Source organism: Gastrolobium bilobum, unplaced genomic scaffold, assembly GCF_033153095.1.
Source record: "Gastrolobium bilobum isolate Gb01-03AN ecotype WA unplaced genomic scaffold, APGP_CSIRO_Gbil_v1 utg33886, whole genome shotgun sequence".
Taxonomy (NCBI): Eukaryota; Viridiplantae; Streptophyta; class Magnoliopsida; order Fabales; family Fabaceae; genus Gastrolobium; species Gastrolobium bilobum.
Genome location: NW_026898003.1, coordinates 267,355 through 295,268, shown reverse-complemented (window position 1 = coordinate 295,268; position 27,914 = coordinate 267,355). Strand labels below are relative to the sequence as shown.

General features: G+C 37.8%; 2 protein-coding genes across 3 annotated transcripts in view; both read right to left on the bottom strand.

Moving 5' to 3' along the window:
* LOC133312088 (uncharacterized) overlaps positions 1-19,151 on the bottom strand; it is a 50,805-nt gene extending 31,654 nt beyond the window's left edge. For both annotated transcript variants that reach the window (XM_061513234.1, XM_061513235.1), the window contains exons 1-9: positions 18,835-19,151; positions 18,587-18,746; positions 15,180-15,272; positions 14,992-15,097; positions 14,701-14,887; positions 13,841-14,015; positions 9,777-9,905; positions 1,155-1,709; positions 384-998 (exon numbers count right to left, since the gene is read on the bottom strand). In XM_061513234.1, the coding sequence (XP_061369218.1) occupies positions 384-998; positions 1,155-1,709; positions 9,777-9,905; positions 13,841-14,015; positions 14,701-14,887; positions 14,992-15,097; positions 15,180-15,272; positions 18,587-18,746; positions 18,835-19,052 (2,238 nt within the window). In that variant the 5' untranslated portion in view covers positions 19,053-19,151. The remainder of the gene's footprint in view (positions 1-383; positions 999-1,154; positions 1,710-9,776; positions 9,906-13,840; positions 14,016-14,700; positions 14,888-14,991; positions 15,098-15,179; positions 15,273-18,586; positions 18,747-18,834) is intronic.
* A 4,369-nt stretch (positions 19,152-23,520) lies between these two features.
* On the bottom strand, positions 23,521-24,897 carry LOC133312082 (uncharacterized). Its single transcript, XM_061513225.1, has one exon. The coding sequence runs from the start codon at positions 24,895-24,897 to the stop codon at positions 23,521-23,523; it is 1,377 nt and encodes a 458-aa protein (XP_061369209.1).
* Positions 24,898-27,914: the final 3,017 nt, after the last annotated feature.

Below are 27,914 nucleotides of genomic sequence, written 5' to 3'. Positions count from 1 at the left end.
GGGGGCAGGTATGTATGTTTGAAAAAAAAAATTATTTGTCTGATAAATATGAAAAGTAAGACAGGTTAGTGTAATTTCTGAAACTAAAAAGCAGGTCAATGTCATATCAGTAAACTTCAGTGAGGTCAATGTAGTTTCCTCTGAATACAACTAAGAGTATATACAACAAAGGGAGCATCAGAAGTTAAAGGACAGTGTAAATTTTATTAACAGACCAAAGACAGTTACAATATACAACAAAGAATAAATTGAGTGTGATCTTCAATGCTTTTAAGAAAAAAGAGTCTTAAATAAACCAGATCCTATATTAAGCACTTAACATAATCTGTAATTATACAACTATAAAAAAGAAACAAAAAATTTTGAGAAGCTGGAATTTTCACCTCAACTCCTGCATAACAAAGTATTGAAAATCGATCATTTGAGCCTCCAGCAACAGCTACTTGCTTATATGCATCAATGATACGCATAAAACATGACTTTTGCAAATAATCCTTTTGGTCATCTGCAAGTTCAACAACAGGAGCAATCATCTTTGGCAGGACTAAATGGGAAGGGAACATGACTGAAGTAGCTGTCGAGGACACCAAGCTATTGACATCTGTAACAGCTGCTTTTGGGCTCAGCTCCTCAGATCTATCTGTTGATATTGATGGAACTAAGTTCAAGGGTGACCTTCGATCCAAACTCGTAACTTGCTCTTGACTGGCATCTTCTTGTTGTATCTCAGTGGAAGCCAATGAGGAAGCAGCCAAAGTTTCTGAAAATACATCACTTCGACCAAAAGAATCAAGGCCAGGGATTCCACTGTCTAAGTTTCCAACATCATGGATGTCAGAAGGCATAGTTGTGCAGCCATTCTCCACTCCAGGTATACTGACATCAGAAGATGGAAAAATGGTAGGCAATGGTGCATTTTCAGACGAAAGGATCATGCCAGAATGCACAGCAGCACTATCTACTCCAGTTGTAGAAATTTCTTCCTCCCCTTGAAACTTCTGCAATATTTGTGTACATCAAAGTTTTAGTCAGAAGAAAGATTTAAAAAAGGACAGGATAAATCAATACAAGTGAAAGGGATTAGAGGTAAAATGTAAAATAAAAAAGTATGGCCCAAAAACAAAAAATACCAGATGAATAAAATATGCCATTACCTCATTGGACACTGATTGCTGAGCATTGAGAAGTGAAGCTATTGGTGGGAAAGTACTAGAAAGTGACATAACACCAGCTACAAATGATGGTGGATATTTAGCCTTGTCATCAGAACCAATTAAACTAATGTCATGTAGCTGTTCATCATCTCCTTCAGCATTAGAGTAATTTGGAGGTAGGTAACGCATATTTGCCATTACCACCTCAGCTAGCAAGTCAGCAGAAATACTTGAGATAAGAATTTCCAAAGATGCAACAGCTTTTTCACCTTGAGCAACCAAAGCACCAAACATGGCAACAAGTTGCTGTACAGGCCCATTATCCACATCACCTTTTGAAGATGTTGGTACAGTTGAAGGAGTGTCATCTTCAGAAATAGCGATACCTTCATCTAACTCTTTCTTAGGTTCTTTCGAGCCAATGTTTGTTTTTCTGACACGTTTTCCAGGCACATCTTCATCTTCAGCTAAATCACCTCCATTTTGTGATCCTGATCGTTTTCTTGCAAATTTACTTTCCGCTGAATCACATAAATTTATTGCAGGTTTTTCTTCCTGTAAAATGATCATCAAGAATTGAAGAGCAATGCCTGATTTTTTAGTGTATAATAGTATATCTACCACGATGTCCTGCTGTAATTAGATTATGTTGATAGAGACTTCTGATATAAAAAAATTTGTACAGCTTCCCCAAAAATATCCCAATTATAACTAGTACACTAAAGATAAATAATAAATTTCAAAGTCGTAAAGTTGATTAATAATCCATGAAGATACATTTCTACTGCTACAACCACAACTCCAAATTACTCCTTCGGTTTCAAAATATCTATTGTTTAAGGTGATTGAATAAGGATTAAGAAAGGCGTTAAATAGCCCCAATTATAAGGAAAAATAACCATATTTGACTAAATTACCCTCTATTGAAAATATTACACTCATTCAACATCAACATCAACAACACCTTTATCTCAAATAAAATATTACACTCATTAATTACAAGAAAATAATTAATGCTCTCAATTATAAGAATATATCACACTTCTTTAATACTCTTTCTCGTTACATTTAGGTGATACTGAGTGATCAAAATAAATATCAACGTCACATTTATCCCAAACTAATTGAAGTCAATGGTTGATGAACCCAAATAAAAACCAAGAAAAAATAGAGGGAAAATAAAAAAAAAATATGAGAAGAAATAAATAAATAAATAAAATAAGGAAAAAACTATTAAAAAGGATAGTCACGAACATAGGAAATAACTGATCTACCACTCCACAATGGTAACCAAGCGACAAGAATAAAGTTGCAAAAAATAATTAATGTCATCTTGATTTTCAAAAGCAGAGAATAAAATGAAACAAAGCTCATTCTAAAACAACAGATATTTTGAGATGGATATCCCTACTGAAAATAAAACAATTTTCACCTATCAATTCAATTGTCTGGATCCAGGCATGTAGTTTATATTTGTCCAGCTTATACACGCCCTTCATATATACATAATTACATGTACATAGCTCAAATAAGAATATATATCAACATCAACATTGTAAAGAACCAATTCAACCAAAAAGCTTAAGCTGGTCAGTGAGTGCCTCTTTAATGGTTTATACTATACTCTAACATGCCCCCCACACGAGAGTCCATTGAGCTTGAAAGGTGGACAATGCACAGACCCAACTTACCTGTGCTAAGAAATTCCAAAAAGAAAATAGGGAACAGCTAGGACCTAATCCGAGACACTGAGGCCCTGACACCATGTAAAAAATCAATTCAACTGAAAAACTTAAGCTGATAGATGAGTCTTTCTTTAATGGTTTATGTTAGAGTAGTTGTTAGAATAGTTCAGTGTATATAGACCCACATCTTGTGGACTTAACCCATTAGGTCTTTTAGGCTCTTTAAATAGAGAGCTCTTGTACATTGTAACACACAATTATTCTTTAATCTCAAGTTGATACCAGAGCTTTTTCGTTCTGGGGATCTGCTTCCGCTAAAACCCTAAGCCCATTGTTTAGGTGTTCTCTTCTACTTTGCCATGCGATCTTCCGACAAGGTTTTCAACAGCCATGTGTCCCTCCGACAAGTTCTCTACACCATGCGCCTCTATGGCTTGTTTCTTCAACCGTCAGAACCACTATCCGCCGCCAACAAAACCACTGAGGCACTTTTCCGACGTCGATTTCAACCGAAAAGCCTGCAATCAGAGCCTTCTCTCTCCGGTGCCCAAGTCTGTGGAAGACCCATCATCAGAGGAATCCCCATGCGCTCTCACGCGTGGCTCCTTCTCCTTGCGCGTGGTGCTCACACGCCACCCTTCCCCAGCGCGCGTGCATTGTTTCGGCGTCCTTTTCCGATCGTTCCTGGACAGACTACCTCGATTTTTCCTCCTCTATCCAGATCTGGGCTTGGTTCTTTGCGGGTCTCACTTTCGATGCGTGTTTTTTCTTGATTGGCTATTGTTTGCCTTCGTTTACGGCTTTTATATTTTGTCTTTAAATGGCAGCAGCGTCCCCTGATCTTTCGGAGGTTAACTCTCCTTCTCTTGCCAAAACTTCCTCAGAAATCATCTCTACTAATGTTGGGCCCATTACCTATTCCAAACTAAAGGGTTCTGATAATTACAAGAATTAGGCCACCTCTGTTCGTGTCTGGTTCTTTGGACAGGGTCATGGGCGTCATCTCACTGTTCCATCTACTGATATCCTTAAGGCTGAGAAATCTGAATGGGAAAGGATTAATAATCAACTTCTGGGTATTCTTTGGCAGTCAATTGATCCAGTTGTCTTGGATATTTTCTACTATTTTCAAACATGTTATAAAGTGTGGGAGGAAGCCAAACACCTCTACACTAATGATACCCAGGAGCTCTATTCTATCATGTCTCAACTCATGACGTTGCACAAATCATCTGATATTCAGATGGAAACATATATTGGAAAAGTTGATCTTTGATGCAGGCGTACTTGGACACGATGCCATACCCTTCTGATGCTTCTGTATATCGAAAACAATATGGTTACCACTCTTTTTGGTCTTCCCAAAGTGTATGATGTTGTCCATAACACTATCCTGACTAGTGGGGATACTAGTCTATCACTGATCTACCAACGCCTCTTGAATCTCAACAAGAAATCAATTTCTGCTCCTGATTCATCTTCTGTTGTTGATTCCACTGCTCTTATTTCCCATATTGACACTCGCGGGAACAGTGGATGTAATCGTGGTCGTGGCCCAGGTGAATGTGGTCAGAGACCTCGATGTATTTATTGTACGCAACTTGGTCATTTTGAAGATCGTTGTTACACGAAGTATCCTCACCTGCAACCATCGTTTGCTGCGAATATAGCTCAGTCAGACACTGCATCCTCTGGTTCAGTTTCTCTCTCACCTATGGACTATGTTGCACTCCAGACTCTTCTCGGGAAGGCTTCTTCTCAATCTCAACCTTCTGCACCAGATACTGGGAATCCCGATGCTTGTGCTTCTCATTCTACATCACTTGGCTCTTGGATATTTGACTCAGGTGCTACCAATCATCTTTGTGGTTATAAAGAACTCTTTACATCTTTTACTTATTTTGATCATTGTTAGAGTATAATATAAGGGTTTTATATTAGTCCACTCCTTTACTTGCACCATTACTTTCTTTAACCATTTTATTTCTGTGCAGGATCCGGGTACGGGAAAGATGATTGGAGAGGGTCGTGAATCATGAGGGCTATATTATTTGGTTGTGCCTTGTCCTTCAGTGACATACTCTCTTAAAGAATCTCCACAACTTATCCACAGTCGCCTCGGTCATTCAAGTCTTTCGAAGTTGCAGAAGATGGTTCCTCTTTTATCAGGTCTTCATTTAGATTGTGTGTCGTGTCAGCAAGGAAAGCATACATGCTCCTCCTTTGCAAGTCGCAAGTCGAGTCAATAAACAAGTTGATGCTCCTTTCTCTCTTGTTCATTCAAATATTTGGGGTCCAAGTCGTGCTTTGTCTGTTTTAGGTTTTTGGTATTTTGTTACCTTTATTGACGATTATTCCCGTTATACTTGAATTTATTTAATGAAAAATCGTTCTAAGTTATTTTCCATATATAAAAAGTTTTCTGCTGAGATGCATACTCAATTTGGTGTTTCTATTCATATTCTACGTAGTGATAATGCTAACGAACATGTTTCTATTGATTTTTCTAATTTCTAGGCTACACAAGGTACTTTACGTCAAACCACTTGTCCTCACACTCCACAACAAAATGGGATGGCTAAAAGTAAAAATAGACATCTCATTGAAACTGCTCGTACCTTTCTTATTCATATGCAGGTTCCCCTTCACTTCTGGACGGATGTCGTACTCATCTCTTGTTTTCCCATCAATTGCATGCCTTCACTATGTTCAACAATGACATTCCTCATAATCTATTGATTCCAGATGCTCGTCTTTATCCTCTAACTTCACATGTCTTTGGTTGTACTTGTTTTGTTCATGATCTCACTCCTGGTAAGGACAAGTTAACATCCAAAGGCTTTAAGTGTATCTTTCTTGATTATTCTAGTATTCAAAATGGTTATCGTTGTTATTCTCCTGACCTTAAGCGTTATATTGTTTCCGCTGATGTCACTTTCCTTGATCAACAACCCTTTCATTCTATCCCATCTTAGTTATCACATGTTGATCACGTTCTTCCTGTTCCTTTTCTTGACTTGTCTTTACTAGTTGCAGGTGACTCTCTCCTAGAGGAAAGACCTCTTGCCACCATCCCTGTAGACCGCCCTTTTCTCACCTACCAGCGTCGTCAGAAAGTGCCTCTTGTAGACTTGGCCCTGGGTGACTCATCACTTTCTCCAGTCATCTCTTCCCCTCTGGCTCCTTCACCAAAGGCTCTTCCCATTGCCCAAAGAAAAGGTATACATGCTACTCGAACCCTTATCCTCTTTATACCTTTTTAAGCTATGATTGTCTTTCTACTTCTCATTACATCTTTGTTTCTAGTCTTTCTTCTATTTCTATTCCTAAGACCACAAGTGAAGCATTTTCCCATCCGGGAGGCTCCAAGCGATGCTTGATGAGATGACTGCTCCTCTAGAGAAGTCTATTGTTGGTTGTCGGTGGGTCTTTAATGTCCAGGTTAGACCAGATGGCCATGTTGACCGTCTCAAGGCCCTCTTAGTCGCCAAAGGTTTTACTTAGATCTTCGGACTTGATTATAGTGACACGTTCTCTCCTGTTAATAAGATGGCGTTTGTCCGAATGTTTCATGCTCTAGCTACTGTTCGTCACTAGCCACTCCTTCAATTAGACATTAAAAATGCTTTTCTTCATGGTGATTTACAAGAAGACTTTTGCATGGAGCAACCACCTGGGTTTGTTGCTCAGGGCGAGTCTGGGATGGTGTGCAGACTTCGTAAGTCCTCATATGGCCTCAAGCAGTCTCCTCGGGCTTAGTTCAGCTGTTTCAGTTCTGTCGTTCAGACTTTTGGCTTAATCCGCAATAAGGTCGATCATTCTGTGTTTTATAGGTTCACATCTCCTGACAAATGCATCTATCTGATAGTCTATGTCAATGACATTATTCTCACTGGAAGTGATCAAGCTGGGATTCACCAATTAAAACAGTATTTGTTCAGTCAGTTTCAAAAAAAGGATCTTGGTAAGCTTTATTACTTCTTAAGGATTGAAGTAGCATAGTCTAGACCGGACATTTCTATTTGTCAATGGAAATATGCCTTGGATATCCTAGAGGAGACTGGTATGTTGAGGCGTAAGCCAGTTGATACATCCATGGATCCTACTGTCAAATTACTACCCGGACAGGGAGAGCCATTATCTGATCCTGGACATAATCGAAGGTTGATTGGGAAGCTCAATTATCTCACTGTGACTAGGCTGGACATTTCTTTTGTTGTTAGTGTCGCTAGTCAATTCCTTGATTCTCATTGGGATGCTGCTATAAGAATTCTCCGGTACATCAAAGGAGCACCAGGGAAAGGTTTATTATATTCAGATCAGGGAAATACAGAAATTTGTGATTATTCAGATGCTGAATAGCCAAGATTACCCTCTGTAAATAACCAATTCAACCCAAAAGCTTAAGTCGATGGGTGAGACTACATTAATGGTTTTTATATAACTCAACATGCCTCCTCACACGAGAGCCCACTGAGCTTGAAGGGTGGACAATACACAGGCCCACCTACCTGTGCGAACAAAGAATTTCCACTTGAAAGAAAGTGGGAGGCGGCGAGAATCGAACCCGAGACACGAGGCTCTGATACCATGCAAAGAACCAATTCAACCCAAAAGCTTAAGTTGTTGGGTGAGGCTACATTAATGGTTTTTATATATCTCAACACCCTCGGATAGGCTCTCTACTTCGGGCTATTGTGTCTTCTTTGGAGGAAACTTGATTTCTTGGAAAAGTAAGAAACAAACTGTTGTTGCCCGATGTATTGCAAAAGCCAAGTATCATGCAATAGGAGTTGCTACCTTCGAGCTAATCTGGTTAAAGCAGTTGATTCAGGAGCTTCATCTTTGTGAACAAAAAGAGCCCATGACTCTCATTAGTGACAATCAAGTTGTGCTATATATATATCCTTTAATCTTGTATTTCATAAAAGAACCAAAAATATAGAGATCGATTGTCATTACATTCGAGAAAAGATTCAGACAGGAGAAATCAAAACGGCATTTGTCAACTCCATTGATCAACTCGCGGATATCTTCACTAAAACTCTTAAGGGTGAGTGTTAGAATAATTCAGTGTATATAGACACACATCTTGTATACAGACACACATTGTGACACACAATTATTCAATATACAATTGTTTATATTATACTCTAACAAACATCAACAACACCTTTATCCCAAATTAATTGGGTTCAGTGGTAGATGAACCCAAAAAAAGATATGAAGGGATTGAAAAAAGATAAAAATAAATAAAATAATAATAAAATATATGGAAAAAACTATTCTCATGTTGTTGGAGAGTAGCTCTTTCCTACACACCCATCGATTTCCGTGTAGCTCAATTTTTAATTTTTATAAGTGAGTGAGCCCCATCTATAATTGTATCTATGGTAGAAGAAAACTACTCCCCTACAACATGAGATTAATAAAGCCCAAAATATATAAATATATATATATAAAAGTAAAAATAAAAAGGTGTAGGAAAATATATAAATAAGTAGGAGGAAAAGAGATGGGGAAGGGGAAAAGAGATAAAGGAAAAGAAGGGGAAAAGAATAATATATATAATAAACAAAAATTAGACACCCTTTTGCTATAAAGCCCTGTGTATGCACAGAGACCATGGAGGGGTCAGACACATTGTATGGATCTACAATAGGCAACCTTACCTTGCATTTGCAAAAGGATTAATAGTTCCTGTAACCTTCAGGTCACGACAACAATACCGACCGTTGTGTTAAGGTTCCTCTCATAGATATAAATTGCAGCGCAAAAGCACGCAATTCCACTACAGTAGTGGATTGCGAAGCTCCGCTGCATCAAACAGCACTGCGACACGACAAGTAGGAGATGCAGCCATTGCGCCTGCAATTGCGGGAAAAAAGCGACTATTGCATATGCAATTCCGCCGCAACGGTAAAGCAATGGAAAATTTAAAATTTTGTCCCTACTTTAATTTTAGAAGAGTTATTTTTTTGGGAATCTTTGTCTTTTTAATGGGTTTTAGGAAACCCTAACTCTTCTCTCTCACTCTCTCGGCCTAGAGTTCAGAAACAACTCACGGCACGCATTCTTCTTCTCTTCAAAATTTTTTTCCTTTTTGGTCTCTCACTCTCACGTTTTGACTTGTCTCTCTCGCCTCTCTCTTCTCGGGTCTCTCTCGCATAACAGAGTTACAGCGGTATTCCTCTCTCTTGTATCTCTCTCCCTCACATAATAGAGTTACAGAGGTACTCCTCTCTCTTGTCTCTCTCATCTCTCTCTTGCCTCTTTCTTTTTATTTTTATTTTATTTTTTGTTTCAACTTTCAAATACTAACTACTAAGTAAAATACCCATTATGTTTGTCACTTTGTTGTTAAAAATCATGCCATTCTCTGCTTCTCTCTCATTCGTCTCTCTCGTAACAGGTAAGCTCTCTGCCATTCATTTAAAAAATGTTTTATTATTTATCTTTGTATTTTTTTATTATTTATCTTTTAAGCCCTCTGCGTCTCTCTCTCACATTCTGTCTTTGTATTTTTTATTTTTATTTTGGGTGTCCTTGTTTTTTTAAGAATTTGTTGTGTTACTTGTATTGAAGAATTGTTTAATAATTTTTTTCGGGTGTTATTTTGTGAGATGTTTTGAATTAGTAATGCTTTGGAATATTGACAATATTTAGATCCTTTTAATTGATTATTTGGAATTCTTGTTTGTTTTGGAACAGTTCTTCATTATGAATGAATGTCTTTATTTTTTAGAAAATATGTCTATGGTATATCTAGATTCTATTGATCTATTCCGCTATTTCTGTAACTACAATCCACTATAGCGTTTTTTTGGGTTGACAACAATAAGCTGCAATCCACATTTGATAACTTTGCATTCAATATATATGAAACAGGGTGATAAAAAATAAATAAACAAACATCCCTGGAAGAGAGGGTGGCTACCTTGATAATTGGTTGATCATCCTTCACTCTCTCTATACTTCCATTACTTGGAGAGACTAGGTGGAACACCCGATCCTCCTTCCCTTCTGACTGCATCTCATTCAAGGCATCTGCCAAACGATCTCTCCACTGCCAAAACTTAAGTAATCAGCTTTCCATAAAGCCATATCAAAACAAACCTCTGGAATATGAAGTACGCACTTGATTAATCATAAGACTCATTTTAAGGAAAATGTATTCAAAGAAGCAATATTGATATTTTCAGCTCTCCCCTTTTATAGACGATCGGTTTTAGAGTCCAAACAAGGAAAGGAACATAAACAATTTCAATCACAACTAATATTGGCTACAACTATCATAAGTTTCAATTTGCTACAATTTCCTAAATATTTGATTTCCATGAAAATTAAAGCATTGTTACAAAAAATTTACAAATAAAATAACTGGTTGTCCAACTGCCAAGTACCAAGGTAAAGTTATTAAAAAAAATCACCATCTTAATGGGAACAGTGACCAAAATGCCACGTTTTGTCAAATTGCTTACTCAAATGCCACGCGAACAGTATTTTTTACCAGACTGCCACGTGTCATAATTCGCTACCACCGGTAGCGAATTTCGTAGCCAATAATTTCGCTACCAGACTGCCACGTGTCACTTTTACTCAGGCCATGTATGAAACTTTATCCAAATAAGCTTGTGTTATAAAGTGGCAGGCATTTAAATATGGGCTCGGCTCAACATTTAAGACCACATGAAAGCCCATGGTGTGACTCGTGTGACTCGACAATGATTTTTCAAGGAAATTTGTGGTGGAAAAGGACAAACATAGCCAAAATGCAACACCCCACCCCCAAACAAAAAAAAAGTATGGAATATTGATCTGTAGAAAAAGAAAGTAGTTTGTTCGTAGATTGAATTAAATGTCAGCAACAATGAGGATTTGTTGTGTTGGGATTAGAGTTTGAGGAATTTAAGGCTACTCCTCGCAATCTTCATTGATCATATACCTGATGCTTATCCCGCTTTCTATCTAAAATTCATGTTAAAGATTACTTTTTTTCTCTCTCATAATTCCCTCTTTCTCTAAAATGGGAATGGATCCTCTCATGTCTCATTTAATTAGACCAGATAATGTAAGCCAATCTTACCCGTCCAGAGACAAATCAACCGTTATCATTTCCTCACTCTCTATCCTAATGAACTATTTCTCTCATTTCTTGTCACCATTAATTTGTCTATGGATGACTGAAATCATCTCTCATGACCTGATCATGTCAAGTGAGATATAAAAGAATATTCCCCCGTAGAATTCACCATCTCTTTCGCTCTAAATTTCACACACTCTTCCTATAATTCACTGACAGACTATCTCAAATTCAGATTGTAAAGAACCAATTCAACCCAATAGCTTAAGATGATGGGTGAGGCTACATTAATGGTTTTATATATCTCAACACGCTCCCTCATACGAGAGCCCACTGGGCTTGAAGGATGGATAATGCACAAGCCCACCTACCTATGCTAAGAAATTCCACAAGAGAAAGTGGGGGGCGGTGAGGATCGAACCCGGGACACGAGGCTCTGATACCATGTAAAGAACCAATCCAACCCAATAGCTTAAGCTGATGGGTGAGGCTACATTAATGGTTTTATATATCTCAACACAGATCACACTGCATCATAGACACTCAAATCAACATTTAATGTTATCGAAGTTCTTAGGCACCGCAGTGGGATCAGATCATTTAATGCTCAACTTCAGTGTCCAAATATGCTCTACATCATAGATGCTTTATAAGCACCGATTCAAACCTATAATGCTCAACTCAAATTAAAATCTTTCAGACTTCACCCAAAGCAAAACAACACCGACAATTGGTACTGAAAGCAAATGTGCTAGGTACAAAGATATTGGTGGTCCTAAGCCTTTCAAAGTGTATATTTGAAGGCGGACTAAGATGATGGGTAGTTAATATATTGGATAAGCAGTTATAATTAGGATATTATGTAAATAAATAACCACAAGGGCTGGTTATTGTAGGGTGTACGGTGGTATAATGACCCTCACATTCACTACCAAACTTTGCACACTAGTCCAAAATATTTTTATGGTAATATTTATAATTTTACTTTTTACTTTCAAGTAACTTTATTTACCCGTATTTTTACTCCTTAACTGTCATTTTAACTCCTTTTTCACCAAAGGTGACTTTATTTCTTTTTCTTTGTAATTATCCTTCAATATTAAATCCATAATAAATGTGAGGGTCATTATAGGTGGTTACTATGTCACGTAGACAGTTTATTACAAAATCAATTCTGCCTTGGTAGTTGTGGACTCTTACCGATTGCAATGAGGAGACAAGTCCTCCATGGAGAAGAGTTAGCAAGTTACGAAGAAATAAAACTGAAAATAGATTCTCAGAGAAGGAGTTACTCATTGAAGAGGAAAGCCGCTTGTACTCATAGTTATCAAATGCGGATTGCGGCATGTCGCGGAAAACCCCGAAAAACGCTATAGCGGGTTGCGGTTGCGGAAATAGCAGAATAAATACATGTGACAAAAAGAAACATTTTTTAAAGGCAGAGATAGTAGAAGTCACATACAGACTCGGATACCCTAAAAAACCCTTAAATTTTTTATGTTACACATTTAAATTTAGGACAAAGTTGGCATTTTGCCTTATGACAACAATATGGCCGCAAATGCGATGGCAATGGTCGCTACTGCGTTCCAGTGTGGCGCGGCGCAATTAACTACTATGCTTGTACTCCATGGTGTAGGGTGGTTACTATGTCATGTAGACAGTTTATTACAAAACCAGTTCTTCCTTGGTAGTTATGGACTGTTACCGATTACAATGAGGAGACAAGTCCTCCATGGAGAAGAGTTAGTAAGTTAGTTATGAAGAAATACAGCTGAAAATAGATTCTCAGAGATGGAGAGTTACTCCTTGAAGAGGAAAGCCCCTTGTACTCTTGCTATCCAATGAAATTGTCTATTTAATACTAAAGAGATTTCCCTATGTGTATTCTACTTTTTCTGTAATTAATTCTGTGAGGAATCCAAGGTTGTAACAAAAAGTGGGAACACCACCCATGATTTGATTTGACATACCTCTACCTCTCCACAATTACAGCCGCAACAGCAAGAGAGCTATGGGCAATGCCAAATTTAGGGATTCCGTGTTTTTTGAATAATTTTGATGTTGGGCTTTAGACTTAGGTAGAAAATGTTGGGAGCAACAGAAAATAGGTCAATTCCTTTTTGTTCTAGGGAATCAAGAGTTGGATGGCCTATTAACCATCAACTGACCCAACCTATCCAATCAATGTTTTTTTAATTTAGTAGATTGGGTTTATATCTGCATATGGATGGGTTAGATGGATGGACGGATGGTGGATTAATGGATAAAATTGCCAACCCTAATTTCACTCATTCATGTAGGCCTATAGTATGTTGTGGGTCAAACTACACGAAATTCCATTTCTATTTTTCCTCACTACTTTCTGTTGCACCTGGTTCCAACAGCTTGCAAGAAGCCTCTCAATTAACAAGACAATCCCTCCTTGAATCTCCAAGTTCCAAGTCATGACCACAATATTTTTCATGATTTTTCTCAATCTTTTGAGAAAGCCGCATTGGAATGATAAAGTGACAGTGTATATCAGGACACACGCCAAACAAGCTGTGATTAAGGCGATCCAGATTCCAGACTGAAGACAAAAGAAAGCTCCCTTCCAATTATCAAGTTGTCTGCAAAATTACTGCTAAATGCCAGAAAATCCCCCTTAACCTATTGGACACCCAATAAACCTTCAATCAGCCTATTTTCTACCATTGATCCACCAAGAATACTCTAAGTCTACCCTATTAATTCCTATCACTTCCACTTTCCTTCAAATGGTTTATATGACATGCAAAATATGAACCTGTTCATGATGTTAACGTGAAGAACTTTGTAATCGTTGGCATAGACCAAAGAATAGAAATAATAACTAAAACTTCACATTAAGATTAAGCAATCAAGATGTCAAGCACATATTAGTCTGAAAGAAATACCGGAGCAGCACTTGGATGTGTACATTTCGAGCAGGCAAGAAAGGCATTCTTCAAAGCAAGATGTGCAGCTGATACACAGACCCCATTAACAACAGAGCTTGAGGGTTCCAAACTGAGCAAAACTGGCAAGATACGGCCATAGAATGCAGGCCTGTTTATTGCAATGGCTGAAAGGCTGGGAATAGAAAAATAAGGAAGTCAAGAGTAAGAAAGTAAAATCCAGAGCAATGAATTTTACAAGCAATGTTAACAGCTATCAGAAATTGCAGTTAATAAAAATAAGTTAATTAAAGTCATAGAAGAATCCTCAATTTGAATGTCAAAACATTGCAAAATGAAATGCAAGTTTTCTTCCAAACAAAATCTAGTCAAATAAGATTTTATTGGAGTGCTAAAAGTCCTATCTCTCACACACACACATGTGCGTGAGAGGAAGAGAAGTTTGCAAATATTGACCACATCTAATCGTCATGCATATGTTGTAGGAAGTTTTAACAAAATAAACGCATCATGCGCATGTGTGTATGAGAAAGAATATTTGAGGAATTATTGGCCATTTGATAGTCAAACATTTGTCATCAGGATTGGACTAGAATATAAAGTCATGTGACTTTTTAAGCAGTCACATTAGGCAGAAAATTAAAGGGCATAAAAGAATAGATCAAATACCTTTGGTTACCACAATAATCAGTGTGTGTGAGAGAGTGTTAGTGTTTGTGTGCATGTGAGAGAGAGAAAGAAGAGCAAGCAAATACTTACCATCTGATCATCATGCATGTCGTTTGACTTAGAACATAAAGTCATGTGACTTTCCAAGAGGTCATATTGATTCAAAAGGCATAAAAGGAAAGATCAAATACCTTTTAATTAGCACAATGATCACTGAGTTACTAAGAGACTTCACAGTTGGAAACCGGAGTTGATCAAGTAAGAGACCCAAACTACGACTGGCTTCAATTGACAAATCTCCAACTTTAAGTACAGGATGACCCCGCCTCAGCCATGATATATTAAATTCCATGGGCCTTCCTATAAAAAAGTACGAAGCTGCATAAGCAAGTAATTTGAGGATTATGATAACAGCAACAGATTGGCACAACCATCTATTTAAAGCCTTATGATACTGTTAAGCCAAACTCAAAATGGAATACCTTGATGAGAATTTGGCTCCGACGAACCATTAGGATCAGGTGTGTAAAGATGAATAACTGTTTCAACAAATTTCAGTGCCAGCAGCTTTGCACCACCACTTCCATGCTTTTAAGAATGTTAAGAGTACAAACATCAGACCATATACCAAAACAAGTAAATTCACATTTTGAAGAGAGCAATTACTTACTTGAAAAGCTATTGAGTGTACTTTGTCTTTGAATTTAACCATCCATGTCCATGCAGATTGAAGTGCACTGTCTAAATCACTAGAATATAGACCCTAGAAAAAAATAAAATCAGAACGTTAATGTTCATATCTTAACATGTATACCTAGAATACACGAAAGCATGAGCTATGAGATATGAGAGAACACTGCTATAAGATATTAAAAAGTTTACATGTAAATTCTTGCTGGCATTTTCTAATTCATTTCCTGATATTTTTTGGTGGTGATACATTGGTGGTGACTGCCATATATTTACACCTCCTGGCTTTGAAGCCAAGGACAAGTCATTAATGTGGCGCTTGCATAAATCTCTTTATGGACTAAAACAACTCCCAAGGGCTTGGTTTGACAAGCTCCAACAATCCCTGGTGTCTCTTGGATTTAAGTCCAGTTCTTGTGATCGTTTTTTATTCATCTACAAAACTGATCTTAAATGTATCCACATGTTGGTTTATGTAGATGTTATCATTGTTACTGGCAATGACTCAGCTCTTATACAACACTTGATCTCTCATCTCAATTCTGCCTTTGCACTCAAAGATCTTGGGGAGCTTGATTACTTTCTTGGAATTGAAGTGAAATGCAGATCCTTGGCTCTTTATTCCTCACCCAGACTAAATATGTAAGAGATCTTCTCACCAAGGCTGAAATGCATGAAGCAAAGTCCATTTCAACTCCCATGCCTTCTAACTATAAACTATCATAGAAGTTAAAAGCGGTGCTACTCGCTCCGTTCGCGGGTTGTGGTGGTCAGCCGCGAGAAACCACTCCGCACTGCGCCGGAAAGTGATAGTGTCTGTAGCGGCCGAAATAGCGGAGGAATCGCGGCTGTATCGGCGAAAAATCGCGGCTGAAAGAGGTTCAAAATGAAATCGGAGGTTTCTCTCTCTTATGCGTTAAAAAATGGAGTTCTCTCTCTCTTCTACGTTATAAATTTGAAGACGTCGAAACAAACCCACAAACCCACATGACTTCTATTGGGTTTCGATATATTTTAATATATTTTTTCCCACATGAGTCACGAGCAATAGTTACAAAAGCTAATGACTTATTTTTTATGGGTAAAGAAATATATCAAAAGCTATTATTCAAATTTTAAATAGTTATTTTAAAAAAAAAAAATTAAACAATCAAGCTATATAAAAGAATTAGTAAATTATGTTTTGTCCTAGTGAGCCACATATTTTTTTATCCTTTAAGATATATATATAATTTTATACATACAAAATTCAGAGTCATAAATTTACTGTTACAATCACTTTGAACAAAATGAATATTATCTCAATTGACGTCTTCTATTCTCTCTCTCTATCTCTTGACTCATCTGAACAACATTGGCAGTGGGCTGCTTCTCCTATTTTCCCTCTTGACTCATCATCTCTCCTCTCTTCATTTAGGTAATGATTTTGACTTCTTTTTCTAGCCTCTTATTTTGTTTTTGTTTTCTGGGTTATTATTTTTGAACTTTTTTTTTCTGGTTTGTTTTTTCTGACCTCTAACTTCTTTTTTCTGACCTCCTATTTTTTCTTTTCTGGTCTCCGATTTTTTTTTGTCAATAAAAAAAAAAGATCAATACTGATCTGGTCTCCTAATATTATTGATTTTTATTGTTTAGCATATACATGTGTGGTATATATAGGTTCTATTAATCCATTCCGCAATTTCCGCAACCGCAATCCGCTTTTAACTACTATGTAAACTATCTAAGTTTGGTTCCAATTAATTCTCTGATCCTCATTTCTACGGATCCATTGTTGGGACTCTCCAATATGCAACAATCACAAGGCCTAAAATTAGTTTCGCAGTCAACAACGTCTGCCAATTCATGAGCCAACTCTTAGATGATCATTGGAAGGTGATTAAACATATATTGAGGTATCTTCAAGGAACTAGAACTTTTGGCTTATCACTTTGTGCTACCAATTCAAAGCGGCATTTATCTCTTACTGCCTTTTGTGATGTGGACTGGGCAAGTGACCTAGATGACCGCAGGTCCACATGTGGTTCTTGCATCTTTTTCTTTTTGGTAACAGGTTCCTGCATCTTTATGGGTCCCACTGTGATATCTTGGTGGTCCAAGAAACAAACCTTGGTTGCTAGATCCACAGTTGCTAGATTCACGGTTGAAGCAAGGTACTGAAGTTTGGCTCTCACTTGTGTTGAAATATTATTGATCAAATCCCTCCTTCATGAGTAACAAATCCCATTGCTCACTCCCCATGTATTTTGTGATGATCTTAGTGCAATTTCCCTATCACAACCCTGCACTTCATGCATTCACTAAGCAGTTGGAGCTAGATATTCATATTGTCATAGGAAGAGCTTTAGATAAGGAGATAATTGTCTCTCATGTCCCTGCAGCAGATCAAGTTCCTAACACACTCACCAAAGCCCTCTCTCCTGCCCGTTTCTCTGAGATTAGATGCAAACTCAAAGTCTTTGACTCTGCATTGCAGCTCAACCCTCCTGAGTTTGATGGGGAATATTAGTGAATTAGGAGTTTCCCTTCTGTTAATATTCAGTTCCCCACTGTAATTTCTTTAGATGATGTGTATAATAGTTATTATAGTCTTGGGATCACTTGATAGTGATCCTTAACCCATGCGTTTTGTATAACTAGTTTCAGTTTAGGTTTTGTCATGATGAGTCATCAGCTTAAACTAGTATTTGTATCATAGAGGTATCTGATCTCTATAACTTGACTTCATTTTTACGCATGCAATACAATGGCTGAGTTCCAGAATGTTCTCTTTGTCTCTCCCTCAGATTTTCTCTTTCTTTCTCTCATTTTCTCTCAAGAAATGTAATAGCTTTATGTAAGATGTTCTAGTTACAATGTTGTACCAAGAAGACCGGGGAATAAAGTTCAAAGAAATCAAACACTTTCCAAAGAAATGAAGATTAGAACCAGATTTGGATGGTTGGCTGCGGCCAAATCATAAAGCCAATAAAAACCATGTTTTTATCAATGCTACCTTCCCTCACTTTTTCGTATTTCTTTGATTCATAAATAAATCTTAATCTCACTAATCAACGTTGCACTCACCTCATGAACACCCTCATTCTCTACCAGAAGGTAGAATGTTAACTTCTGAAGAAATCAGAATAACATCTATCCCAGTGTGTGAAAAAAAAAAAATGTCTAAATTCTTGAATTATTTTTCAGTTGTATGAATTTCAGAATAAAATTCACACAACACGCAACACCATAACACTGACAGAACAAAATCTACCCCAACAAGCAAACATTCAGGAGACAGCCGAACACAATAACAACTTATATCATTAATTCATCAGATACATTATTAATTTTGTTACAAGAACGATTAACCGAACTAAAGCTCACGGTTAAAAACAGAACACACACCTGAATCGCGATTTTCTCAAGCGTGGAGCGAAACAAATCGATTCCACACAGTATCGTTTGTCGAACAACAGGTGGCATTTCATCATCCAAGACGGCAATCAGCTCAGGCACAATTTCAGCCAAGAACTCGGTGTTCTTCAATCCAATCTCACCAAGCATCCTGCAACAACCTCAAATTTCAATTCCACACGCCAATTTGATCATCAAAGTTCAAAAGTGATGGGGGAAAAGGTGAGAATGAAGCGTACTCGGTGACGAATTTGCGAACGGGACTGAAGCGATCAGAGAGGAACTCGAAGAGGGAAGGGAGGAACTCGGTGAGAATAACGGGGTCTTCCTGAGGAAACTCGTACCTCAGTTGACGCAACGATTCGAGCTTGGAGGGAATGTCGATGGCCAACTTGGCAGAGTTCAAGAGACTCGCGAGCTTTTCGCGCGATGTCGCGGCCATGGTTTTTCCGACCATTGGTCAAAGAGAATAAGAAGAAGAAGAAGAATAAACCCTAGTTTCGAAGAAATTGCATTGTAATCACGAGCGCGAGAGTATCAGTGTTTCATTTTTCTAGGGTTTGGGAAAAGAGGGAGAAGGAGGTTTGTTTGAAAATGCAATAACGCAGAAGAATGTATGGGACAATTCACGCATGTGCACGGATTTGATTCGGACGCTCTCGTGTAAGAAATGTTGATGGAAATTTCGTCATAAGTACTCATTTTAGGGTACGGTTATATTTATTATTTATCATCAAGTAAATTTATCATCTTACAAGTTATAATTAATCTCAGAACTGTTAAATTGGAGTTAAATCTAACAGTTTATAATTATTTTTTATAATTCAAATTTTTACTCTCTCATTTCCTCGTTGTCTCTCTCTAGGTTTGAGATCTGCATATTTTTTCCTCCAAATTTGTTCTGGATTCAAGTTTATATTCCTTATTTCAGTTTACTCAAAAAAATTCCATGACCTATCTTCTTAGTCAACCTAGTTTTCTATTATGTCTATCAAATCGTAATCGCAATTTGAAGGGAAAGAAGGGCAGAAATCTCGTTCTAATCCATCGCGAGATTTTTGTTTTATAAAGTAATGAATTATATATGTTAACCAAATTGTTTATAGTATGCTGAATTGTTTATACAGCAATTCATTATATATGTTTACCAAATTGTTTATAGTATGATGAATTGTATATATAATGAATGGCTTTAATGTTTCTAAAGTAAATGTATATAAGTTATCTATATTTGCTTCTAAAACGACGTCGTTTTGGATTAAAAAATTATAATGAAAAAGACTATTATAATCCTAAAATAAATTATAATTACAAAAATATCTTGATTTCTGCCTCAAAACTACGTCGTTTTAGGCTCAATATAAACAATTTATGAAATAATTACAATTAGTGTTTAGGCTAAATAATAAATATAATTTTTGAAAGTGTTTTTTTTGTTTTTTGGTAAACTGAATTTTGAAATGAGGAATTAGTATAAGAATGATTACATGTGACAGGATGAAATAATAAATTCTTATAGTAAACTGAATTACTTAGTATAGTAATGAAATAAGAAATTATGAAAGTACTTTTCCTTTGGGTCCTGTCAACTATGTTGACAAGAATGGCCTATGTGGCTTCTAGTCCCGTCAACTATTGTGACAAGACTCAACGAAGGTCAACTACTATGACAAGACTCAACGAATATTTGACACGTGGCTCGAATTGGTGCAGATTGCTGACATGGAAACAAATCCTGTCAACAATACTGACGGAACTGAATGCGTCAAGTAAAGTGACGGGACTGACTGCTCTACTTTGGCCAAATATTCTACATGTGCTTTGAACAGGAGATATTTTTGCTTAATATTAGCAATACGGTGTTTTTGCCTCACTTTATGACTTCATCAATTGTACTTTGGCACCTTAAAATGGAGCAGCCTCAAGCTTCATTCACGTGAATACGGACACTCTGAGCTTCACCAAAGCCTCATTGTCCTTAACTCCATCAAGGATAATGCTAGTACTTGGCAACAAAAAATGGAAGAACAAACAAATAGCAATTTCACATGATTCAAAAACAGTAAAAAAAACATCATTAAGCTCCATTGACAAGGACTTGTATAGAAAAATGGATTCTTGAAGACCAAGAGCCTGTTTGACACATTTTTTTTTAAGCTAAAAGTTACTTTTAAGCTAAATTTAAAAATTAGAGATTAAAAAATAAGCTAAAAGCTTTTGATGATTGTATAAAGTTGCTATCAAAGTTTTGAAAGGAGTGAGATGAAATAATTTATTATTAGGGTAAATTATTATGTAAATGATAAAATTTATAATATAAGTTTAGATTGAGGATATAATTGGAAAATAAATATGAGAACTCCAAACAGCTGACATACATCTTAAAAAAAGTTCCTCATAGTAGCTTTTAGTAATGAAATTAATAACTCCAACCTCAAGCTGACAAAAATTGATAACTCAAAAAAGCTTTTTTCTTCTTTATAAAAAAAGTACTTTTATGATAAGAGTTTTTGCAAAAGTATGTTTGGATAAATTATTTATAAGGAAAAGAGAAGTTAAAAATAAAAGCTCCAAAATAGGCACCAAGAGGAAAAGAACTTTAACCTTTATATATCATGTGCTATGCCCCGTTTGGAATACAAGTCTCAACATATACTCCTTTGATTTTCTCTTCCTTGAAAATGAATAAAATGGCGAGAATTCTCTAGTTGAACTTGTCATCTTCTTCTAGCTTTACAGAGGCTATGGAATTAGAAAAAATGAACATGGGCACTTGCATTCTACATGAGCTTGATCTCCTCAACACTAGAGTTAACAAAATAGCCATGGTTAAATGCCTCAACAACTTCCTTGGTCTAAAGCCTAAGCCATCATACTCGTTATTTTCTAGCCAACTTCAGTGGACCAAGCTAGGAGTCAACACTCTAGTCCAATACGTTGTACAATAATGACAAAAGTTAAGGTCCAAAATCATCCCAAATTGTTGTTGACATAGTAGAAGAAGTGACTTGGGGTTTTCCTTAAATGGCGCTATTATTTCTTTATACACTTGGCATGAAAGAAACTCATAGTTTTCCAATAAAGTTTTTTAGGTGAAGGATTAACAAATGGCACCATTAAGCATAGATATGGCATCATTGTCAACTACTTTTGCAGTATTTTGGTTTCCTAGGGTGTCCTCACCCATTTGGATGAGATTAATCCCCTTCGTGGTATAGAGCGTGAAGATTTTTTCCATTGGCCCCAAGTAGTTTTGCTTAGGATTCAAAACAGAAACTTTACAAGCCCAACAATTTGCTCCTTTGACACAATTCACTTACCAGTTGAGCCACCCTTTAGGGGTTTTTGTCATGTCATTCTTGTTACTATTGCTCATTGGCAAAAGATTGCTTCTTCACATTTACTATTGCTCAGCGTTTCCTGTGTAACCGGAGCAATGGCTACCTCAAGTAAGTTATCGATGTGGGGAATCCATTTATCATACCAGAACATGGTCCCATGCCCGTCCCCAATCGCTATTCTAGATCCTTTTCTCACATCAGCCCAACAGTTAACAATCCCCTTCCAGAAATTAGAGATTCCCTTACCTCTACTAATCTTGGGGATTAGGTCATCTCCCACATTGTATTTCCCTCTCAGAACTTTACTCCACAGGATATCTTTTTCTACCAGCAGTCTATGTCCTACTTTAATCATTAGAGCATTATTAGCCACTCTAGCTTGTCTGAATCCTAAACCACCTGTTGCTTTAGGATTGCACAGCTTCTCCCAGTTAATTAAGTGGATCTTTCTTTGGGATAGCGATGAGCCCCAAATGAAGCTTCGAGTGTATCTGTCAATATCCTTTCACAACGAGGTTGGAAGAGCAGTCGTTTGCATACTGTAGGAGGGGAGAGCACTCAACACAGATTTAGCAAGGGTGATTCTCCCAGCCAAAGATAAGGCATTATGATTCCAAGAGTTCAAGCGATCCTTCATTTTCCTCAGGATATACTCGCAGGAATCCTTGGATACTCTCTTGTGGTGCAAGGGGATTCCCAGATATTTACCTAGGTCTCCTATTATCCCAAAATCAATACATCCGTTGATCTGTTTAGCTCCAGGGAAGCAAACATTCTTGGAGAAGTAGACTTTTGATTTAGCATTGCTTATCCGCTGACCGGAAGCACTATAGAAGGTACGAAGGATTTGATTAACCAAATGGGCTTGGTCCATCGAAGCCTCACAAAACAGGAAAATGTCATCCGCAAACATCAAATGGGATTTGGTGAACCATTCTTACTTAAGGTCACTAGTTTCCACGCCTTAGTCTGCATGGCCATCTGGATTAGGTGAGCCAACCTCTCAACACACATTACAAAGAGGTAAGGAGAGATAGGATCTCCTTGACGGATCTCGTGCTTAGGTTTAAAGTACCTAGTTCCCTTACCATTCAAAATAATATTCATAGTTGGGGTTTAAATGCAAGCATCTTTAAGCTTAATCAGGTTTGGTGGCAAGCCCACATCAACCATAGTGTCACGGATGAAGTGTCACGGATGAAGTCCCAATCCAACCTATCGTAAGCTTTATCAAGATCCAGCTTAATTGCCATCCAACCAACCTTCCTTTTCTTCTTTCTCATGGAGTGGATAATTTCCTGCGCTACCACCACATTATTCGCACCAATCCTCCCTTTTAATGAAGCTGCATTGGTTTGGAGATATAATTCTTGGAAGGAAAAATTTAAGGCGGTTAGCAAGGATTCTAGTAATGGCTTTGTATGAAATGTTACATAGACTGAAAGGCCTAAAATGGTTGAAGGATTCTGGATTGTCCACTTTTGGGATCAAGTAAATAGAGGTAAGATTGATATTCTGGACCAAGGAGGGGTTCTGAAAGATGGATTTGATCAGAGAACAGAAGGAATTTCCCACCACACTCCATTAGGATTGATAGAACAACATATTTAGCCCATCAGGGCCTGGGGATTTAAATTTCCCCATATTAAAGATAGACTGCTTAATCTCCGAGTTGGAAGGGACATTCCCAAGACTTTCCAAGCCATTGCCAATCCTAGGGAAGCCACCATTGAAAGGCAAGGGTTCGCAGCTGTCTTCCGAATCACCAAAGAGCCTTTCGAAGAAGTTAACAGCATATTCTTCAATTCTTCTAGCATCCTCCAACCAGACACCATTATCATCTTTTAAAGTAAGAATCTTATTCCTACGACGTTTGGCCACTGATATAGCATGAAAATATCTGGTGTTTCTCTCACCCAGTTCTAACCAATTGCATTTAGCTCGCTGGAACCACGAAATTTCTTCACGGACTAGGATCACTTCGAGCTCATACCAAAGAGACTTTTTTAAGAGCTCCAAGTTTTCATCCGGATGCAGATCAAGCCTCACGTCAATACCTCTCAGTCTGGCTTGGATCCTGCTCTTCTGTTTTTGCAGCATACTGAACGTGGTTTCAAGCCAATGTGAAGCTTCTGCCTTGAACTTGTCAGATCTAGAGAACCAGACATTGTCATCGCTCCAACAATTCTTCACTACATTCCCAAAGCTGTCATCCGTGAGCCAAGCCGCCAGAAATTTGAAGCTCATGTCACCATTGGACCTGTTTCTGGCTCCTTCATCCATGACAAGAATCAGTCTATGGTCGGAGTTATAGAAGGGGAGATTAAGGACGAAATGATTCGGCCAAAGAGTGCTCCAAGCCTCAGTTACACACACACGATCCAACCTTTCTTGTAACCCAGCTCTCTTCCACGTGAAGGAAGGTCCATTGCACCCCAAGTCTTGGATATTGCAAGCTCCGAGACACTCCCTAAATTTCAGGGAAGCTCCCCAGCAGAAAAGGCCACCCCCTGATTTCTCAGTGGGGTCCAAAAGGGAGTTAAAGTCGCCCATAACAATCCAAGAGGAAGAGCTATCAACGTTCAGGTCCATCATATCCTTCCATAAGGTTCGTCTCTCATGCCTCTGCGGGCTAGCATACACCATAGTGATGTATTCATCTCTGGTGTGGTTATGGTAACTGATCTTAGAATGGATAAATTGGTGGTTAGACTTGAGAACCTGCAGAGAAAACTCCACCTCATCCCACATCAGCCAAATACCCCCAGAAAATCCAATGGGGTCTTGTCGGTGGACTTTACTAAAACCAAACTTGGAGCTAATCTTAGAAGCCTTATCATCGCTGATTTTAGTCTCCAAAAGGGCCAATAAACTAATATTAAAACGAGACTTAAGGTCTCGAATGGGTGCCAAGAAGCCTTTCTTAGCTACCCCTCTGCAATTCCAGCTGCACTTAATCATAGAAACCCTAACAATGGAGGGGAGCCGACGGACAAGACGAAGGGCTACGTTGGTCCCATAGCAGTATTAGCTGCTACTAGGTTTCGGTCTAGTATCATGTTATCCTGATGTCTATCTGATCTTCTCATCAGTTCAAGGATTTCTCTTTCTTTCCTTTATTCTTCATTCTTCTGCTGAGATAGGTCAGGTCCTAATTTAGGAAATTCATCGGAGGGAGGGATTCTTACGGTGTTAGGCCCCAGGGAACTACTCCCAACCTCCTGTCTTTTTAAAATTATCAACCCTTGCTGCAAAGCTCTTTTCTCCTTACGTTGTTTTGGTTGGATGGGAGAGGGATCCACATTCCTATTCTTAGCTTTCTTGGAGGGAAGTGTTTCATGCCTACCTTTTGATAGTCCCATCCCATGAAAGGGTTCTTTCACTTTATCAGATAACCTTGGACCTTTTATCTCTGATCCACTATCCTTAGTATTCCTCTTGACATAGGATACTGCATTGTTTAGTTCCTCTAAGGCAGTGACAATTTTAATAGGGACGCTGGTTGTAGCTGACACACCGCAGTCTAACTTCGCGTTGGCTCGGTTTGTGTGTCCTCTTGGTATACTAGGTTGCTTACCCTCTCCACCATTCATCGTCGCCGGTGTAGGCTTTAGCCGACGGTTCTTGCCGGTTCTTTGGACCACCATCCAGTCCCCAAAGGCCTCGACTCCCTTTAGTTGCTCCTTACAAGCTTCTTCCACTTCCATATTCCCAGGCCTCGGATTCTCCAGGATCCTCGTGGATACATGCTCTTTCACCTGGTTCCTTTCTTCACTCTGCTTGCACTAGTCTTGTTTGTGGCCATATTTCCCACAGGAAAAATATATCATATGCAAGCCCTCGTAACCAACCTAATAGGCATCTTCTCCCAGCTTGAAAGAAGGAACTAGGGTCTTCCTTAAATCCACCTCAATACATATCCTAGCGAACCTAGCTTTATCAATAATTTCTCCACTCCCATCATCATTCCTCCTGACCGACTTCTTGTCTACCTTCAGTGTCCTCCCTAGGAGGTTTCCAACCCGCCACAAATGGTAAGATGAGTAGAACTCCTTGGGTAGACCTCCAATTCAAGCCCAGACCATAAGCTTCCTGGTAGAATCATTATACGGATTGAATAGAGACCTCCACCTCTACACCACCAAATAGTGGTCAAAAATGATCCAAGGTCCGTCCTGAAGGACATGACGATAGTCCCTCTCATCAAAGAACTTCAGCAGGATGTGACCATTGTCCAAGAAATATTGTTCATAGGTTCCAACTAAACCCCATATCTTCTGCAGTCTTCCCATAAGGTAGCTCGCATCTATCCTTTTCCCCAACAATTTTATGATAAGGGCTTTACTCCACTGCTCACAATCTTTCTTATGCCTACTTTTAGAAAACCTATAGGTAGGACACAGAGGATCGTTCTCTGTGGCAACATCTTCCATATCATCCTCTTCCTCTTCTCTTCTTTGTCTCTCCATCCAGTCCTCCTCCTCAGAGTTCGATTCCCCACCTTGACCATTTAAGGACAACACTTTATCTTTATAGGACAGCACCTTACGTCCTGCAGTAATATACACAGTTCCATTATTCCGACCAACCATCTCTCCAGTGCCATCTTTCGGATCCTCTAGACCAACTTTTTATGTCATGGCATCATCCATAGGTAGGTCTTCTGTCATGGATTCCTTCAGACGTTTCACACTCATTTCCAGTTGATCGGTATCCTCCTCCTCTGCGGTCTTCCTCTCTTCCTCCTTGGCAGAATCCATGGCTTTCTTGTACGAAAACATCTTTCTTGAGACCTCTATGAGAACTTGCTCCACAACACCAAAATTATTAAGATCCTAATCCATCAATGATTCAAGTAACCCGATACACCGAAGACAAAAATAATAGAGGAGAACCAGATATCGATCTTCGATTGTAATCTTCTTTACTTGTACTTGAGGGATCCATCTGTCTTATCTTGATTTGTCTATCGGTTGTGACATCTAGTTCATTATTATGTAAGATGGATTAGTAAAAAGAGACACTTGCTCTTGATACGAATATGAAATAGTAATGTGTTTGAATTATGTTTAGTTTCTTATTAATAGACTTTGACTTATTAAGCTTAAGAACTTATATAACATTGTTTTTAGTGGGGAGGCTTGATATTGTTCTTAAATTTAGAAATGGTTATTTTACACCTAAAATTTTTAACAATAATAAATGAAATTTTTCTTGGGATTAGAATTATTCATGATCACTAAGGATAAGATTGAAATCAAGAGGTTAATATATACGGAAAATCATATAGGTAAGAAAGTCACGTCTGAATTGAAGTTCTAACATATGAAGTATCGATATATATTTAAGGTTTTGTAAACTCTTTTGAATTCAAGGATGAATTCTTATTTAAGGAGGGGAGTATGTAACACTTATCAAAATTCCAAGATTTATTTTCTTGGTAAATAGATTTTTTGAGCCTATATATAATTGTACAACTATTCTTGTGGGGCTAACTAGATAAAATTTTCATGGCTCTTATTGTTTCTTTGTATTGCATATCCTTGCTATATCATAACTCTTATCTTTATTTATAATTTCCTATGGCCCATATGTGTAGCTTTATAAACAAGAACATGTTATATTTTAACATAAAGGGAAGACATTCAGACCTTGAAAACATGAATGTTATTCTCAGAGCTTTGTCTTCCCTAATTCTTTACAAATTTCCTCACCATCTTTCTTTTAATTTCAAACTATTCATGAAAGAAATGTGGAATTAGTGTTAATAATAATAAAAAGTTGTGAGTTATTTCATTTTAGTCACCCAAAACATAAGCTCAAGTTTGAGTTTTATTTCCATTGAACCCATCAATTCCAGTCATAACCAAACATGGTTATATTTTTACTCATATCTTGAGCTACAAACCTCAGTTTTGGGAATTCTATATCATTCTGGAAATCTTATAAACAACTCTACAACTTTGATGTAGACATCC